Source organism: Saccoglossus kowalevskii, chromosome 11 (assembly GCF_978046115.1).
Source record: "Saccoglossus kowalevskii chromosome 11, keSacKowa6.1, whole genome shotgun sequence".
In the NCBI taxonomy this organism is placed as follows: domain Eukaryota; kingdom Metazoa; phylum Hemichordata; class Enteropneusta; family Harrimaniidae; genus Saccoglossus; species Saccoglossus kowalevskii.
The window spans coordinates 16,541,815-16,561,291 of record NC_140651.1 but is presented as its reverse complement, the minus strand read 5'-3'; the positions used below and the strand labels follow the sequence as shown (position 1 = coordinate 16,561,291).

The following is a 19,477-nucleotide window of genomic DNA, read 5'->3' as shown; positions in this document are numbered from 1 at the left end:
GAAACTAGGTGCGTCGTCATTGACTCTTACAATGAAGAAACAGAAATGGTCAAATATGCACATTTTATTACAATATTAATTACGTACCACCCGAATTTACGAGATTAAAAATATTTGAGTCTGTTGGAACACAGTCAAAGTCAAAATCTTCATCATTATTGCCACTGACAAAACTGTAGCAGTAGCTGCTTGCAGCACAACTAAATTAATAAAATTTCACAAATCAGTTGATTTAAATTTTACAAAATAGTGGATAAAATATTTTTATTAATAGTTATATTCAGATCCGAATAGAATAATTTCAACAACAACCAGTTTCTATAGATGGCTTGTTGACAAGAATGTTATACATTTCAGACAAGCTTATATTGCGCTGATGAGACCAAAAACATGGATAAAAAGTACTACTATTTTGTGGAAGTCTATTAAGGAGATTAATTTTATCAATTTTAATCCTCCAAGATAACTTATCCAAGATAATTCATTAAACGCAATTATATCTCTATATCCATTTTAAAATTAAAATGAACACATTAGGTGAGACAGTAACTACCATAGCATAGCTTATGGCCAATTATATGCACAGTTTTATTTTCACCTGCTATATCAAATCAACAAGCAAATTTCTTTAAAAGCAAGCACTCAGAAATGGCATGCATCTTTGGATTAAAATCAATGTCGTTTCACTCTGCATGGCTGCAGCAACAGCTTATCACTTGATTTGCTGAACATTAAACTTAAATTAAATTATAGATTCATAGTCGCATGACCTTAGCACAGCATTGTGAGAACGATACAACATTTTAGGTTTTGTTTCCAAAAGTAATACGATACAGTCCAGACTTCTTTGATATTACATGAAAGACCAGTAAAAATTGAGATTAACGGCTGACGCCTGTACCATTTTGTCATTTATTTATTCTAATAGATTTGCCAGATTGCAAAGCACCGGCCTACATTTCCTGATGTACAAGTACCTTGATTAGTAGTTCTGCTATACCCAGAATGCAACAGCCAAAGAAGAAACCGACATCATCAGAGAAGAATAATGAAAATGTAAAATATATCCATGGTAGGGGTGGGGGGTGTTTTGTTTACAAACTACAGGGTAAGTACAAATTATACAGTTTGTAATAACACCTACTAATGATAAAATCAACAATCAATAATATAATAGATTATATTTTTATATTTACTCTTATCCTGAAAAAAAGTGTAATAATAAATGTAACAGTATCATCTGCTTAATGTTACTAATTGAAAAGAAATAACTTTCTCAAATTTTTAAAAGGCTTTCATATTTTACAAATGTTCAAGTATTAATTAGACACTTGACATTTTGAATACTACAACAGTCTGAGTATCACAATAATGAGTTTTCGATTACACAATGTTTACAGAGTTTTACACAGGGATTTTACTAAAGTAGCATACTACACTACACTTCAGTTTACTGTACATAGTAACCCAAGTACAAGTACAATAACCACACATTTCTTTTGTAAATTATTCTGCTGACCTTATTAATGAAGTGGTAATTCAACTGAACAAAATACACACCTACAGTATCATAAACAATTTTCTGTAATATCGCTGACAAATATTAATATTGTATGAACTGCCCAGACCAGTCTAGGATGAGGATTACTAAGTCAATCTGGATAAGAATATTAAATTAGATAAAAATATACAGCAATAATATTTTACACACTCATTTCCTGGTTCAAAGAATGTGCATGGGCGAAAAATGGTGATGAGACAGAGCAGACAAAACATTTTTTTGAGAAGTGGAAATATAAAATTTCATTTTCAGATCAAGACTGTACAAGTTTAGGTAATAAGCACCTGATATACATATCGCAGTGTATACGTTGTGTATACTACATATTACATATTTAATATGCAAATGACGTCAGGCCTGTATGTTTAAATATGCAACAGCCCTGGCTGAATGTTGTTTGCGAAGCAGGATTTAAAAGTGGGCTGTTCCCACTAACATGCAAAACAGTTTAAAGGCGCTGGGTGAATAAATAAAAGGAATTATTCTACAAAAATAACGATAATTTCGCGAATATACGTCGAGTGAAAACCGCGCTGCTGCTTAGTGACTAAAGAAATTGTGGATACGGATTTGCATAATTCACGATTCGCTGAAGCAGGACAGATCGGAACGAGTACAAAATGACAACCCCTGCGGTGGCGACGGGGAAGGTTGCGATGTAAAATGTCATGTTATGCACAAATTACGGCAAAGCAAATCGGCATGATGTTTGAGACTTACTTTTATTTCGACACGATGCAGTTTTGCTTACCGTAGAGCGTTGGAGTCAACACAGAGATCGACGTGTCGCCAATGAATGAAATGCTAAAAGGATACATTCTGAGCGAACCATTCTCGGATCCGATCACCAAAATGTGTTGCACTGGGTCGTAAGCCATTGCAGACGGCTTGTATGGAAATCCATGTCGTACGACCTAAAATAATAACAACCGAGTGGAGAACGATTAAAACCCACTGGATGGTCGAAATAAAGAAAAATTTACTGCGAGTTCATCTACAGTGGCATACATACCTTGTTGATGGTGAAATCTTCCGAACTCAGGGTTTCGACGATTTCGTTCTCCGCCTTCGGTGTTGGGGTCGAGCCCGACCGCAACCCATCCAACACACGTCCTATGCTTGCAAATTTCTTCATCGTTGCCTTAGCAGACATTCCGACAATATTTCCTTCAAGAATAAGCCATTTTGTTTTAAGGAGACTGCATAAACTCCATATCGCTTTATTCACATCAGATTCCAGTGAAGAAGATGGCAGGATAGAGAAATTGAAAAATAAACGCGTTGCATGTTGGGTAATCAGTTCCCCGGATGATAACCTTCAAAATGACCTCCTCATGCATTACACCTGTATTCATACTATTTATTATCGTTGCAGCACGGTCCTTGTTGTTGTCGATTCAGGTTTTCTTACTTTATGGTGTAAGGGGCCCTGTGTAGGGATCGCGAATACAAGCGACGTTTCCCCCATTTCCACACCGGAAGTGAAAAGAAAGGCGCATTTAGATTAATAATATCAAAGAGAAACGCGTTCAAGGTGAGTGACGGTTGAAGGAGCGAAGATTGAAGCGTTAAAACTAAAGCCGAATATCAGGAATATTATAACGTGTTCGCTTTCTTTAAGTTTTTGATAAAATATGGTATGCATAAAACAAATGTAGATTGAAATTCAGTTTTACGTATATATCAGATGTCCACTGTTCGCCCGTAAGTCGGCTTTTCTAAACTAACAATTTGTATGAAATATTTTATTAAACTTTACAAAAAATACGAACAATTCAAATAATATTTAAATGAATCAGTTCCGTCAGTAGTATTTAGACTGCAAATAGCAAGTGTGTTTATGGTTGTCTTGAACTGGGCTATACAAGTCCAAGTTGTGACGTCATTGGTTTGACCATAGAGCCATAGTTATAAAAATCATCTTTTTTGCGATTTTTAAAATCACCATAAAACAACAAAGCTGCCGGAAATTGATCCAAAGCTGCCTGCAGACGATAATATCATCGTCATAAAGACTTTTTATTTTCAGAGAAAAAAAATATACAAACAAACCGGAAACTTGACCGGATGTCACAAACACGCGGGTCTGCCTTACAAAAGGAAAGAAAGAGAAAGCGGGTGTTATTTGCTCGATTCTTATTTTAATATTGTCGGGTACCATGCAGGAGGGTATAGTGTAGATTATTTTCTAAACGTTTCCAAGTGTTGTATTCTGCATCATCTGTAGATAAGGTTGCATAAATCGTTATATACCACGTGACCACTTACGTCATATATGAGCAAGCATAAAGATATAACAAATCCGGGGTTCTGATTTTCTACGAAATGTCGTGGACCATGCATGACGACACTTCATTTAAATAAACAGCGGATTTCATTATTTTCCCAAAACATATGAATAAAATATCAATCATTTTATTTATTTATTTATTTATTTATTTATTTATTTATTCGTTTATTTATTTATTTATTTATTTATTTATTTATTTATTTATTTATTTATTTATTTATTTATTTATTTATTTATTTATTTATTTATTTAATATGTGGGTCACAAGACATTTTCGTGTTTAACTCGGGTCTGCTGACAACCTAGCGGTGATCAGTTAATTACAAAAAAAAATTGTACAATGCATATAATTTGACCATCATAGTCTTAAAGCGGGCGAGTCGTCACCTACGCATGCGTCAGATGGCCATAGCGTGTCATTGTTTACACACGAGCGTCTCCCCTTTGCGTTTTAGCGTGAGTTGTTATCGTCGCTTGGGACTCAATTCCCGCGCGTGCGCAGGTGACGACCCTCCCGCTTTTAAGTATTTTATGTGTACAAACTACAAACAGGTGCATTTTCTTTACCGGAGGACACCTGTCGAAAGGGATTCGCTTCGATATATCCAACTTCCGACGAAATGCACTTTTTTTCGAATGGCCTTTCGAAGAAAAAGCCATGCACCGGGACAAATTAGTGTCATACGACCTCTGAGTTGCGTCACGGGTAATATCCCTGAAAGATATGATATGGATATTAACGCCAGTTCAATTGGTCGTGATCGAGCTAGACAATAGTGAAAAATAACTAACGTAATTTTTTAGATAAAATGAGAAAAAAACGAATTTGTCTAATTTTGCAATTTCTCTTTGTCTTTTAATAGATAGACTAATATATAAAATTATAATAATCCATGTTTACATACAAACAGCGGTTTTTCACAAAATCATATTGCAGTATCATCATCAAATTGCAAATTGACTGCGAGGTTAAATTTATATTCTTCGAGAGACAGTGCCACCTGTTGGCTTTAACCATACTACCTTCTATACATTGGAATACGTACCACTGGTGGATCCAGAAATTCGGTAAGGGGGGCACTCCTATTGACGTCCGCACACTCCCACTGGGCAGGGTTTGTCGATTTTTTTGCGGAATGAAGTGGTCCACCATCCGATAGAAAACTAAGCCACACACATTAGTGCCATGGGACGCATTGTGTTATATATATATCTTCATTGTTTTCAATAATTTAACACACTTGTGACAGCTGTATGATTTTGCAAAAATTGATACCATGTAAATAAATGGAGCGATTTCTATTATTCCGATACACTTGAATGAATATTGTTTATCTATAATCGAAATAATTACAAAGTGGACGTTCTGGGTTTACCGAAAATAAATGGTATTTCTGGCAATTTTTTGTTTTCAACTTTTCAAATTACGCATAGATGTTTTCATGGATCGTACTGTTTCACTTGAGGCCGTCGAATACTCGATAGAACCTACGTTTTTTTTTTTTTTTCATTTCTGTGCGCGAGGGCGTTGTGACCTGAATGTGACTCGCGCACACTTCACAGCTAATCCGAAGTAGACTAGAGGGCGCAATTTTAATATCCGACGTGCAAATTACTCAGTGGTTGGACTCCGATGTAGGTAAAGGTGACAGGTACCTTTAATTCCGGTCGCTAGGGGTGTTTGTCATCAGACTGAGCCCAAACCAACACGCGCAATGAACGCAACACAGACTGTTTCATGCAAACGTGTGTGGATGGTGGCAGAAGACAAGTACGGAGTAGTAGTCAGATTCCTCGCAAACTAAAATTCAAATAGTTGGAGACGGACTTGTAAGCGCTCTCAACCGCTCACAACATGGTGGAATCCTTTCGCTATGTTATGTCCTAGTAGGATATATCCATATACATCTTTGATAATATCATGACACATTTAGATGTCAGTCGTCAATTTAAAATATTATATTTATAAACGACGACAAACGGGCGAATTGAGTCGATCGATTTTAACAAAACAAGATTTGTAGTCTTCGGCCGCGGGTTAACAAATCTAGCATTACTGAAATGGTAGCACATAACGTAGTGTGAATAGTTGATGTAACAGCCATTGGCACTATATGATAATTGTGGTACTAAGGCATGTATATTTCACATTATAACAAAAAAGCAGATATGAATAAGACGACGTATATTACCACTAGGTAATGGAGTTAGCGCTTCTGGAAAGGAAAGAGTCACCAACCTACGCAATCGAATTGGATTTGAACGTGACTGGTGTCAAATAATTTTGCTTATAAATATAAACAACGGAGTCGTGCGTGCACTTTACTGTATGATACAACAGCCTTCAGTTACAGCCTTATGTTTTAATTATATGTTGCGCCCTCACCGAAGCATACAGCCTAGCACGAGTTGCTGCAACCGCCGGCAGATGGCGCAACTCAACGACAATTGTACCGCTCGACGAACGCTCATGTCTTTTGGATATGTCCTTTATGTATAAGATTGAATTCAATAAGAGGTTTCGCCCAAACATATTACTGAAGACCAGTCATACTCGGCGCCGTAAAATATATCTAGTTATTCCAATGTTATTTTTAAATTGCAAAACAATTTGCATAACAATAATAAATATCTATAAAGCTTACTTCAAATATTTTTATATAGATATATTCTATCAAACCTGTGTGTGTGTCGTAATATCCACAAGGATCTTATATTTTTTGACACAAGTAATCACCAAGTCGAGTCAAAGGAGTGTAAATAGTTATGTTGACACATTTAGAATAATTCCCCTCAGTGATTCAGGCAAATCAAGCAACTTAGTTTCAGGAATAATTTAGTTTACATGCTAGCAATCTCTTACATTAACCAAAATTATTAAAAGTTCCTATAATATATATTATAATATGTCATAAAATAAAATATATATATAAGTAGTTGGATACCATTCTATCTACTTTGTTAAGAACAAGACTGCGAGTCGTTAAACATTTCTGAAATGAAGATGACAATCTCAGTATGCTAGAACGCATTTCTCGAGTTTGAAGAATATACCTTTTAAACAACGTATCGGCATTCCAATGAAGCAAATTTGCTGACAGATATATTCCATTATTCATTAGCTTAGTTCGCGAAAATTACGGAGCCAGGATACACCACATCGTTCATGAAAACGGGGTTCTTCCACATGATACATGTCTTACCTGCATGGATATGACTATCATCGTAGTCGGAATTGGCGATGAAAGGAACAACAACACTAATATAATTAGTGTATATGTTGTTTGTGACGTCAGAAATTCGAATCGCGAATGTATTTACTACACGTTATTTCAAGCAGTCTAACAGGGACGCTTAAAGTAATAAGGTGCATTTACGGTGTCGTGTTTGCGTAATTAATATAAACAACGATGTTGTCGTGGCGAGGTCAATCAATCAATCATTTATTTCTCACAATAAAATAGAAAAAAAATACAATACTACAGAAAATGTTGTGTCATGTGAAGGAAATTAACTAGAAGCTAAAAGCTTTTATCGTTAACACCTCAATTTGTGGCAATAATATAATAATAAAAGTATACTGAAATCAATTAAACAATAGTAACATATGTTTTGTTCCATATACAAAATATAAAACTTAAAAATACAAATAAAGAGAACAAATACACAAAAAACATACAAGTAAAGTTAACAATATGAAATAAGTAAATATTAATTATTAATTATTTTAAACATTATATTTTATATCAATATCTATTAGTGAGGGATTTCTTATATTTATATTTAAATACTGACACAGAATTGGGTTTGGAGAGTCCAGAAAGTATTGTTATCGACTGTAAAATCTAGTGGACTGTTGAACAGCGTCAGATTTGCGCTTCTGAACGAATACTTTAAGACATAAAAACGAAACAAATAATGTACACTTTTTTTTCAAATAAGTCACTTAAAATAATGAGCACTGCACTAGTGTTGTAAATAGATAAAATACAATTCAAGCCTTCGTCAAAACCCGACGTTAAAGGGTACAAGGGGAGATAATGGGAAATTGGATTGAATTGCATTTTTCATACTATAAGGTGCAAGCATACGCAGTTTGTAAATGACAGATGGTCATGTTGTAATTGACCACAACTGTTTAACTTAGACCAGTTTGAAAAGTTAGACCCATGAACTGCTTTCATTCGACCGACTGAATTGATTTTGTAGCTGATTTTTTCATTTGATTAGTTGTGTGCACAAATTTGAATGACACAAATATAGCTCCGTGTATGCGTGTTTATTTGTCGCATTTAAATCATGTTCTTAAATTTTTCAACGTTTCCTTGTGTTGAGCCGAGTAACTTCACATGTACATCGGTATCGAAAACTAAATGTGAATAGCTGTGAGGATATATAAATGCCAGTTATACAAATCAAGAAAGAAGTCGGCCCTAGCACAGATCCTCGGGGTATCCTGCATTTTTACGACTCTTGTAAAAGACTTATTTGTATTATCTTTTTGGCCTGCTCCTTAGTTCTGTGCAAATACTGAAATATAGTTGAATGGCTTTTTCTGTAATCCATTGAACTACATCATAGGAAGTCTGCTCAAGCCGACTAAACTATCTTGAATATTCAGAGTACGCTTGGAAGGAACTTCATTTGAAGTGCACGATGGATTGGAATACATATATACATATGGCGTGTATGGTCCATGTTTTTCTTTATTTACACGTTCAGGCGACAGATTATCGTATAGCACTTTTTTTGCATTCGCAACCAGGGTTCCATCTGAGTTTCAACACGTTAGCTTCGGCAGCGTACATTGCTAGAGATGAAGTCAACACGGACAGGGATGTATTCCGCAATATAACACTTAATTTCACCAGTGCCCCAGCCATTTGCAGGGACTACGGGAAAACATGCCTCATCAGTTTGATACATGTTGTTGACGACCACAGAGTGGCGGGCGTTATTGGCCCCCCTTGCTCATCCGACTGTGAAGTCTGTGGCTTGTTGGCTTCGAGCTGGAGTATTCCGATGATAAGTATGTCTGCTCTTTCAGCCGTTCTATCCGATAAGAAACATTACGATACATTCAGTAGGGTGGTGTCACCATCGTCCAAAGACGTAACCATGATCGTAGAAATTATTCTCCGATTCGGGTGGGCGCATGTAGGAATCCTTAGTGAAAAGAACGCGTACACTGACATCGTTTATCAAATTACGAAGGAGCAACTAGAAAGCCACAATGTAACTGTTGTTACCGAAATCCTGAGCGTAGAAGATTTCGACATTGAACATGCAATAGAAGCAATCAGCAAAAGAGCACGAAGTAAGTGCAACTGTCAATTTTACGAGCCACAATATTTCTACAAATAGCTAGATAAATTAATAATTACTATGTTGTCAATAAGGATAATATGCATATTGTATCCATACCTTACAATTCGAAATCGTGCTTGTGGTAAATGGGTATATTCTTACGAATATAACTGTAATATGAGTTGCCCCGGTCGCATTTGGCTATTTGAGGCAGTATTTATTATATTATGTACCCTATGTTTATATGCTTACTTGGAACTTAATGCACATACACTCGACGCGTCTATTTCCGAACATAATTGCATAACATGACATTTCTTGTCGCACTCTTGTCGCCTTCGTAATAGAATAAAAGACACTATTAAAATGTCATTCCATGTAGAATGTTCACGCAATACCGCTTTGTTTATTTATTTCGAGATTGTACATGCCTCGCCGGTATTGTGCACCTGTAATGAACGCTGTTGATGTAGTAATAGTATTTGGCACAACGCAGCGCCTACCTATCATTATTAATGTAACTTGAGATTGAATAAAGATTATCGAATAGTCGATTTCTTCATCAAGTAATTTTACCATATTTGTTTTAATGAAATACCTTCTATTTCCCGATTTGTCCATTTAAAACTGAAGAATAGCCGTAGAATGCACGTTATGCCGGATGGTCCAAACCATCATTCCTACATCGTGAATCAGTAGAATATATATATCATGTATCATCAAAGTATTCATTCTCTCGATACATCACTTTTAAATTAATCTTCTTGAGCTTCAGTAATACAAATATAAACCCCAATACCTATCCTTTTTCAGTAAGTTATTTCTAGTAAATATACTGTAAAACATATCTTTTTTACTAGCATGATATTTTAGCTAATTTAGTTAATCCTAGAAATTCGCTAATTTAAGATGTAGCTATTGTTCGCGCAATTAGATTGTTGGCACTTTAGCTAAAATGAGGGGTAAAACTAATATGAAAAACATTGGACATTTGTATACTATTTAACTGCTCGCAGTAAGTTTTTTTTTCTGAAACTTAACAACAGTTTGCTGAAACGGATTGTAACTTGCTACACTAATAGTTTGTAATTTATTTTAATTATCTAACTGCAAGGCTTAAACGTCGGAATTAACATCCTTTTTCAGGGTCAAAAATACAATTTCAGACCCCGTAATTGGATTCTGGATCTAACAAACTTTTTCAGTTTGTTAATTTTGTGTACTGATGAGTTAGCTGAAATGGATTGAATATTAATTAATGATCCATATGTAATTTAACAATCTTCTGTTGTATGAGAATGAAACATTTCTAAATACATGGTCGGTTAATTAATTAACTAATACTAACGACGAATATAGAAATAACACCTGTAGTGTGAGTACAAAATACAGTCAGTTACCAGATGTAAACATATTACCGAGACACATAGGGAACATGTGTGCCACGTTTGAAGGTCCAAGCTAGGTCCTCCGTGTGTTTATAATAACAAACAAAACAAAAATACATGCGTTAACTTTGACCTTTGGTCCGAAAAGGTAGCCAGGTGAACATGATTGCCAAATTGGCCCTGTTATTATTGGCACAACATGAAACCATTTTGACCGTAAAACAATGAATAGAAATCTGAAATCAAACCCAGGAATAATAAAACCACAACTGTTTGCACACAGTGACACAGACCAGTACCCAAAACCACATAGTGACTGTCCAAAGTGTGAACCACATAGTAATTGTTTTTTTTAAACACAAGTCCCAAGACTATTTTCATACTGCATAACACATCAGGCAGCTGCCAATAGACTTCATTTGAATACATGATTATCGTAATAGCGTCCTCTGCGTCAAAACAAAACAAAACGGAAACTGATCTCAACTATAGAGAGCGAAACCGCAATATGAGAGCTTTATTATTTAGATAAAGGTCTGATATATAATCCACAATGGCCACCCGGAAATAGAATAATTTTGTTCATTTAACGTTTCTTTATTTTCGGCAAAAAATATTTATTCTCCTGACGATCAAATTAATGGGAATTAGTACAATGACAATATATATTACTATAATATTGCATCAGAACCAGTGATTGTACAAATTGAATCCAAAAATCTTTTATCATATGAAACAATGTAATACCACGGTTGGGCTGCATCGAGTCTATCGATCATTATTTTTGTTTCAATCTTGTGTGGATGTTCATTATAAAATGTGGATTATTACTAATTAATAAATATAAAATAAGGATGCAAATAAAACAATCTGTTGGTATATGGGTAATACTACAAGCGATTATATTATCTGTTCTATAAATAAAATGAAATAAAATTACCAATACAATTTTAGTAACCGGAATAGCAAATAACAACAAGAGATTTACAAATCAGCACATTGACACAAAATCCCAATGCCAATATATAACTTTCTAATATGTTAGCCTGCCACCAGCCTAATTGTATACTGGTGAAGAGTAGTTTTGTAACATATAGTATGTTATTGTTTTATTTTCAAAATAATGTCACAAAATAGCCTTCTTATGATGCATGCATTTCCATATATACATAGATACAATGGACAATTTAATGACTGTACACAACACAATCCACATTCATTAAGATGCTTTATTTTAGCTGGATATTTAGGCTGTTTTGACCTCATTGAAATAGTCATTTCAGCATTGCAACAACTAGTGATAAATGACAGTCAGCATATTACTACTGTAACAAATGATAAGTGGATATAACTGTATTTCTGAAACTGTTGAGTAACAACCAATGATAAATGACAGTTGACATTTCACTACAGTTATTGAGTAACAAATAATGATAAATGGATATGGCTGCATCTCTACAACTGTTGAGTAACAACCAATGATAAATGACAGTTGACATTTCACTACAGTTATTGAGTAACAAATAATGATAAATGGATATGGCTGCATCTCTACAACTGTTGAGTAACAACCAATGATAAATGACAGTTGACATTTCACTACAGTTATTGAGTAACAAATACTGATAAATGGATATGGCTGCATCTCTACAACTGTTGAGTAACAACCAATGATAAATGACAGTTGACATTTCACTACAGCTATTGAGTAACAAATAATGATAAATGGATATGGCTGCATCTGTATAATATATAAGATTTTCCGACCATTTTATAATTAATATTTGTGTGCCAGGCGAAATGTATGGACATGAAAGTCACTGCTGGCTCCCCTGACTTTTTTCTTTTAGGTACGAGGTATGCAAGCTCATCTTCCGAACATATAATACCTATTTGGAAAAAAAAGAAGGGAGGGAGACTGTACTCGGAAATACCGCGCTTCGCCACGAGTTTTGCCACGAATAATCCCCGTTTCTATTATGCCTTCTTTATACAAATGTTCACCCCAACAGAGGGGGACATCTGCTGGGTTGAACATTTGTATTATTATACCGAACAAATCTTAAAACGAAAATTGTGTCACTTAATTATAACAATCTTCCAGGTCATTCTCATAGAGCTGAAGACATGCCATGTATGAACACAAATATACAAGTTGAAAGAGTTCAAGAGCAGTGATTCTACTGCTATTTTACTTTGAAATTCATGGTTGTATTGATAAACCTAATTTCAACAGCTTCAGCCTGACGAAGAATTGATTTTACAAACATATCCGGCGCCATCCTGTGCGCAGCTATACGCTACACCGAGTTCCATTTTGCATTAGAACACGGACACGAGCTGCACACGGAGCTGCACACTGCTTGAGGATATATGTCAACACCATTCTCTTTCAACAAATACACTGTACATAATATGTGATATACAGTAAAACACGCAAAATATGTAACAAAATCCAACAAAAAGGTGCTGTGCGCTGGCGAAACTTACGGCAAGCGCGACTGAAATCACGCAAAGTTCCTACAAAATCCTTTTTTTTTTTTCAATAAGGAAGTCAAATAGTGAGCGCAAACATGTCAAACGAATCAGTCCATGAATATTGCCGCATATCGTGTTCCCTTGACAATTTATTGGCGTAAATCAGATCAGGAATAAGGTCCCCGGTTGGAGGTAGACATACGAATATTGCAGCACGAATATATCTACCTGCAATGCGCGAATCTGATTGGCTGTCATGGTCATGGTATAATAATAGTTCTTGACTGCTGAAGCCATGATGAGTGAAATTCGTCAAGCGCTGCGTACGAGTGCGTACATACAGGAACAACGCTGTCGGTAGAGTGGACATTTGTATGTTAGTTTGGTAAATACATTTGATGAATATATATTTAGCATAAATGTTTGTGTTTTTTTGTTTTTTTTTTAAATATGATCATCCATTTTGATGGATATTGTTGTTCATTGTTTGGAATTTGAATGAAATTGTGGTTGGTGGCGTGGTCCATACATTGAACTATCGTTAAGAATTATACTTTTAAACATTGCTTCATTTTTGTTTCTGTCTCGAGCTGAGATTGTTTGCGATAACGTCCATGGAAAGCGATACTGCGCATAACAAATCGTCGTTCGCAACACTGGTGCTGTTTCGGCCGCTGTTGATTTCGTGGTTGCTTTCAAGAAATAGACATCCGAAATGGACAGTGAACGTGCCAGAATGGATATAAAGTGAAATACTCCGTTTTGATGTTAAGAGTATTCATTATATGAAGCAAAAATGTAAGACAAAGCCGCCACTGAAATGACACCTCCGGGATCGTTGCAGCGCGTTCTACTCTATGACCATTTCTAATATGAGTTCCACGCCGATGGTCGTCGAAAACTCTCTAAGCTGAGTGACTTGTGAATATAAGGTGTGGTACGTTCATGAAAAAGTCATTGCAATCACTTCCACGGCACTCTTGACATTTTTATCAGGCGAGTTGTGAAATACCTTGAATTTCTCAATTCATTTTAATAATTTTATACTCGATAAATCGGTTGATTCACACTTGTGAAACACGGTTACTAAAAAAAGAGTAACATAAAATCACATTTACGGTGTATTTCGCAATTTTTTCTGCAAACAGTGTATGTATGTATGCTATTGAGTAATGTGTCACTTGTTATAATACATGAAATGACTACTACATTTTACAAATAATGTTGTTATTTTGTGGGAGAGCGGGTGTAAGTGGTGGGTGTGTAATTTTGCATGATGGATGTCTGTTCTATATGCCGTAATTTCAAATTTTCCCATCCTCAACTTCTTCCTCAAGAAATGTGCTTTACCAACTTTCAGTTGCGATTTTTTCATGGGTTTAGTTTACTCCCAAATGAGTAATTATGTTACAAACTCATCTCTGAAACCGTAAATATGGAGATGGTTCCAAAATAACAATATTTCTTATTCGCAATAAAGTAAAGTAACGACAATCCGTGTTCATTAAGGGCGTTCTTTTATGAGAACGAGCCCTAATGTTCCACGGTGTTGAGAACGCGCTCACTAATGATGTTCTCTGCGGCGATTCCCTGCCAAGGGGATTGGCACCAGAGGGCGCCGTCCGAAAACACGTTTACATCAGTTTTTCGATTATTGTTTTCAACTCGTAGCGATAGAATCAGTCAATTTAAAACTAGCATGTGTGCTATCGGGAAGCATTTTAGTACAGTATTACTGAAAAGACGAATTTTTCATTTCTCATGAATATCAAAATTATGCAAATTAGACGAATATTTCAACCAATCGTGCCATGCACTCCCCGTTCCCTCGGTTAGTGTTAGCTTCATTTGTGAGTGCCTTTTCATCACCGCGGAACATTCGGTATCGGCTCCATAAAAGATATCACATTTATTTAATTTTGAAATTACTACACTTGTTTAATAAATATTTAAATGATATTGTATGGTCACTCACGAGATATCTCTACTACTAGTATTTAGTTGTTTGTGTTTTATTTTATTTCATAATGATGTCGCCGCCTTAGATGAAGCAGTTGTGTTTTAATATCACGCATATGCGGGATCAAATTTGTTGGCTGTCGCTTACTAGAAAGCTCATTTAAGACACCGAGGCTAAGAATGCGCACCACGAAAGCACCAGCAACCACACACATATGACTATCCTGGGAGGCGAACATCCGGGCATTTTCACCGCCTGGCAACCCGCGGCGGTGAAAACAAAGGCCAAAAACTCGCAGAAAACGGTACCTTGGGATGGTTGTTGAGACTCCCCTGAACAGTGTAACAAGATTATTCCTACGTGTGTAACATATATAAATTTGGTTGTTCAGAATTACTTCAAAGTTGGGTTTGTGTTCTTTTTTCGAATTTTCACCGGCTCGACCGTCGTTCCACAGCAGCGCTCACAGAGCCCATATAAATACATGTACAGTGGTGCGCGTCTTAGCAACGTGGAACGTCTTGTGACGTAGCTCCGCCCCCGAGGATACAAGCCATTCCGTCATAATTGACATAAAATATAATTGAGAGTACTTTGAATGTGTAATGATGTGACAAAATACAGGAAGGAAATTTACCCAGGTTATGAACGTATCCTTCGACTCCGGATGTCAAGCCTACTTTGCACTTATTACACTTATTATATCAGCCGTACATCTCTGCTCACCCACATAGCCAAAAGCTATGTCATTAGTGATCAGAATAAGCGACTAGAGCTAATATTCATAATTCGACTTACTTTACATTAATGGATATGATGACATTTTTCTTATTATAAAAAGGGGGTATTTTAACTTAACAGCTCACCGGAGTGTGTCACAGTCACGCACCGACGAGGTGATACAGTTACAAGTGACACCATGATTGGGAAAACTCGTTTGTTGGGAATCAGGTATTGCATATTGCTATATATCATTCAGGGGTTTCTGCTCACGAATGTCCATTCCATTGACTATACAGTAGCTTTGTTTCTGTACCGGATACCAGGCACGCACATCAGTGACAATGTTCTGGGTTCCGCCGCGTATATCGCACGTGATAGGATCAACACTGACGAAGACGTTTTCGCTAACATAACACTCACTTTCACCAGTGGTCACAGCGTTTGTCGAGACTACGGTAAGACGTGCCTTGACCACATCGTGCGAGATGTGAGTGAACACAGCATTGCGGGGATTGTCGGCCCGCCTTGTTCCACTGACTGTGAAATGTGCGGTGTGTTGGCCTCCAGCTGGAACATCCCAATGATCAGCTACGCCGCGCTCTCAGAAGACCTCTCTAACAAGAAAGTTTACGATACATTCAGTCGGGTAGTTTCACCATCGTCCAAAGACGTGGCCATGATCGTAGAATTCGTTGAGCGACACGGATGGTCACATGTTGGAATTGTTGGAGAAGAGAACTCCTACACAGCCATAGTCTACCGAATTATGACAGCACAACTAGAAAGCTACAATGTGACTGTTGTAACCGAATATCTGGATACAGGTGAAGTGAACATACACAGGAAAATAAAGTCCATCAGTGAAATATCGAGAAGTAATGTAACTTTATTTTGTTTTCTTTTAAAGATATGTGATATTTTGTTTGTTTATGTAAGTGCATCGATTGGCCCCTTTATATCATCGACGGTCTTTGCAATATTGCAACACACAACGTAGGTCCCGGACAATTGAATTTCTTATCTGTTGTCTATCCATTCAATAATTCATTCATTCGTACACAACGATATGATACACATTACCAGTATTCCCAGTGAGTTTTATATTTGCATCCATTTATTGCCATTTTGTAAACTTTATACTCAGACTTTGAAATTCATTCACCCCCATAGATCTAAACACTACGATAACGACATGCCTGTTTTCGACATTATGAAGTTCTTTCGTTTTTATGGAAAAAAGTACTGTAAAATCATTTTGATTAATATTCGTACAGGAATTGTTCATTCAGGTTTTTTCAATTACAACAAATGAAATGCAAATATATAGAGAATATTTCAAATTATCTTTTGTTTTTAATATTTATGAGTAATCGGTAAGTATGAAAAGTATTATTGTGTGCATACGGAATACATCTCTGTGTGAATCATTCTTGGTAAATTTATCTCAAATTTTCTTATCAAAATCAGTTGTTCTCAGTTTTTTCCTTAAAACTTAAGAATTATACAATGTCGAAAATGAAAAATCATTATCGTAGTGTTCGTGCAACTAGTCGCCATTTCCGTGTATGAACACATTTTCATCGATCGTAATTCTATCAGTAAATAAAAAGCCAGGATAATGTTTTAGCAAAATATGTGTTGAAAACTGAGTGGATTTGAAAACGGGATGACTAAATACAAAGCGTGAAAGTTGTGTTAGGCGGCTTTGGTCGACGTTTCTGTTCCTTTGATGTGTAGCGATGGTTGTACGTTTTCGCTTTATTCGCCGTGAGAATACATTGCTACACGCACATATTCACAATAAGAAGTAATTCCCAAAGATTCATGCGAAAACTTATTATCTTTTACAGTGGCCGTCTACACAATTCTGTAAATACGAACAAATCAGCATACAGGTCGTAAAATTGCACACAATTATTCCCACACTCTGGTATGTCTGTGGATTATTTAAGTTTTATATAGAACATCAGATAGTAGTCGTGCGTGACACAGCTTCAATATACGTTGTTACGTTAATCACACACTGAAATGAGATTTATGATGCAATACATTAATGCGGCGAAAACTGGAGGTAGTAATGCAAATTCACGGGAATTATTTGTTACTGCATTCGATTTTACATACAGTATTTACATAATAATCAACAAATTCGAATTTTACCAGTGTAACAACATTTTTGATTGTGTAATATTATATGTATATTTCCCCTGAATGAAACTGAGTCCCACTTACCAAAAAACGACAAAAACACTGGCTACCTAATGATTAATTTACATGCATAATCAAGGAATGCTGTTGAGTGTATGAATGTGTAGAAGTGTAGGTCAAACACAGCAATAAGTTGAAACATTCTTGTTTGCAATACATAGAAAAGATGACATGTTATTCAATTAATTACCTACTTAATTACCTACCTAATTACAAGTTGCTCTTGTAATATATCTATATTAATATAGACATCTTTTGTCGAAAAAGGTCCATCTTGACCACTTTGTGTAGTTACACAATTCTCCTCGAAAAGTAGCAAATAACGATTTCTATCTGAAGCTGCGATTTCTATTTTTTGGACTTGTAAATTTCTTTTTATGACTCTGGATTTGGATATCGTTTGGATGAGTTGTTATTTGTGTTTCATGATGGTAATGAACAATTTGACCATCTGTCTAGTAACACAAACTCATGTTTTAAGTACTAGAAAGGGTCTACATAATTTCCTCATCGACAAATCATGCACTAATTTCCACCATCTGTTGTCACTGACCACTCAGAACCACAACTACTTCACGACTTGAAACAATTTTCCACTTACTCAAAAACGTATACACTGAAACCTTTAGGTCTGCTGCTTTAGACAAGGAATTATGGTCAGTGGCACAATGGTTTGTCTCTTATTAATACAAGAAATTATCACTTCAAACGCCGTCGCTGATTTGCTACTATCGCTGCCAATCACTGAGCCTGTGTATATTAGTAAGTTGCGAAATCCATTCACGCGTAATATTTATGCCTTCAATTCCCAGCATGTTCAACATATGTATGACATTATGTGATTTTCGTTGAATTGGTCAGCAGATTACTATTATTAAAATATTTATCATGCGAACCGCGAACATAAGTCTTTTCAATCTTTCTTAAAAAATGTCCGAGTAAAATCACAATATTTACCCACATAGTCAGCTTTTTTAGTTCCATAATTGTCCCCAATTACATTACTCAGCCCAGAAAAAAAAATGGAGTAAAATTAGTAGTCAGCTTTATAGAAATTTATGCAAGAGGGTGTTAAGTAAACTCACCACATTTAAGTTATCTAAACGGGTTTTATGGTTTACTTAATGCTGGTCTGATCATATGTATATATGTATATATACATATGTATATATATATATATATATATATATATATATGTATATATATATGTATATATATATATATATATATGTATATATATATATATATATATATATATATATATATATATATATATATATATATATATATATATATATATATATTGAATAGAATACGTGGCGATACGCATGCTAACATGAGAACTGTTGTCTGTCGCGATTAACTAATCCATTCATTTTTTCGAATACGAACGTGGTTTTGAAGTTTTCACTCTGTTTCGCGCAATGTATCATGAGAAATTTGCAACATCGAAAACATTCACTTGAAGGACTACAGCATACAACAAACTGTTAACAATAACATTCCTTTCATATGTCATCAACTGAAACACAATACATAGCAATACCGATACATAATCCGAT

The 19,477-nt window shown here is 35.6% G+C and overlaps 1 protein-coding gene and 1 long non-coding RNA gene across 5 annotated transcripts in view; both read right to left on the bottom strand.

The window, feature by feature from the left end:
* Nucleotides 1–1,630, bottom strand: part of LOC144363062 (uncharacterized) — a 30,158-nt gene extending 28,528 nt beyond the window's left edge. Inside the window, exon 1 of the long non-coding RNA XR_013422665.1 lies at nt 1,561–1,630. This is a non-coding gene — a long non-coding RNA (uncharacterized LOC144363062). The remainder of the gene's footprint in view (nt 1–1,560) is intronic.
* Nucleotides 1–2,880, bottom strand: part of LOC100375990 (syntaxin-binding protein 5-like) — a 92,912-nt gene extending 90,032 nt beyond the window's left edge. For 3 of the 4 annotated variants that reach the window (XM_085504924.1, XM_085504925.1, XM_085504926.1), the window contains exons 1-2: nt 2,574–2,879; nt 2,378–2,475 (exon numbers count right to left, since the gene is read on the bottom strand). In XM_085504924.1, the coding sequence (XP_085361050.1) occupies nt 2,378–2,475; nt 2,574–2,714 (239 nt within the window). In that variant the 5' untranslated portion in view covers nt 2,715–2,879. Of the gene's footprint in view, nt 1–2,377; nt 2,476–2,573 lie in introns of all 4 variants that reach the window. The other variant, XM_078014004.2, reaches the window with a different exon arrangement.
* Nucleotides 2,881–19,477: the final 16,597 nt, after the last annotated feature.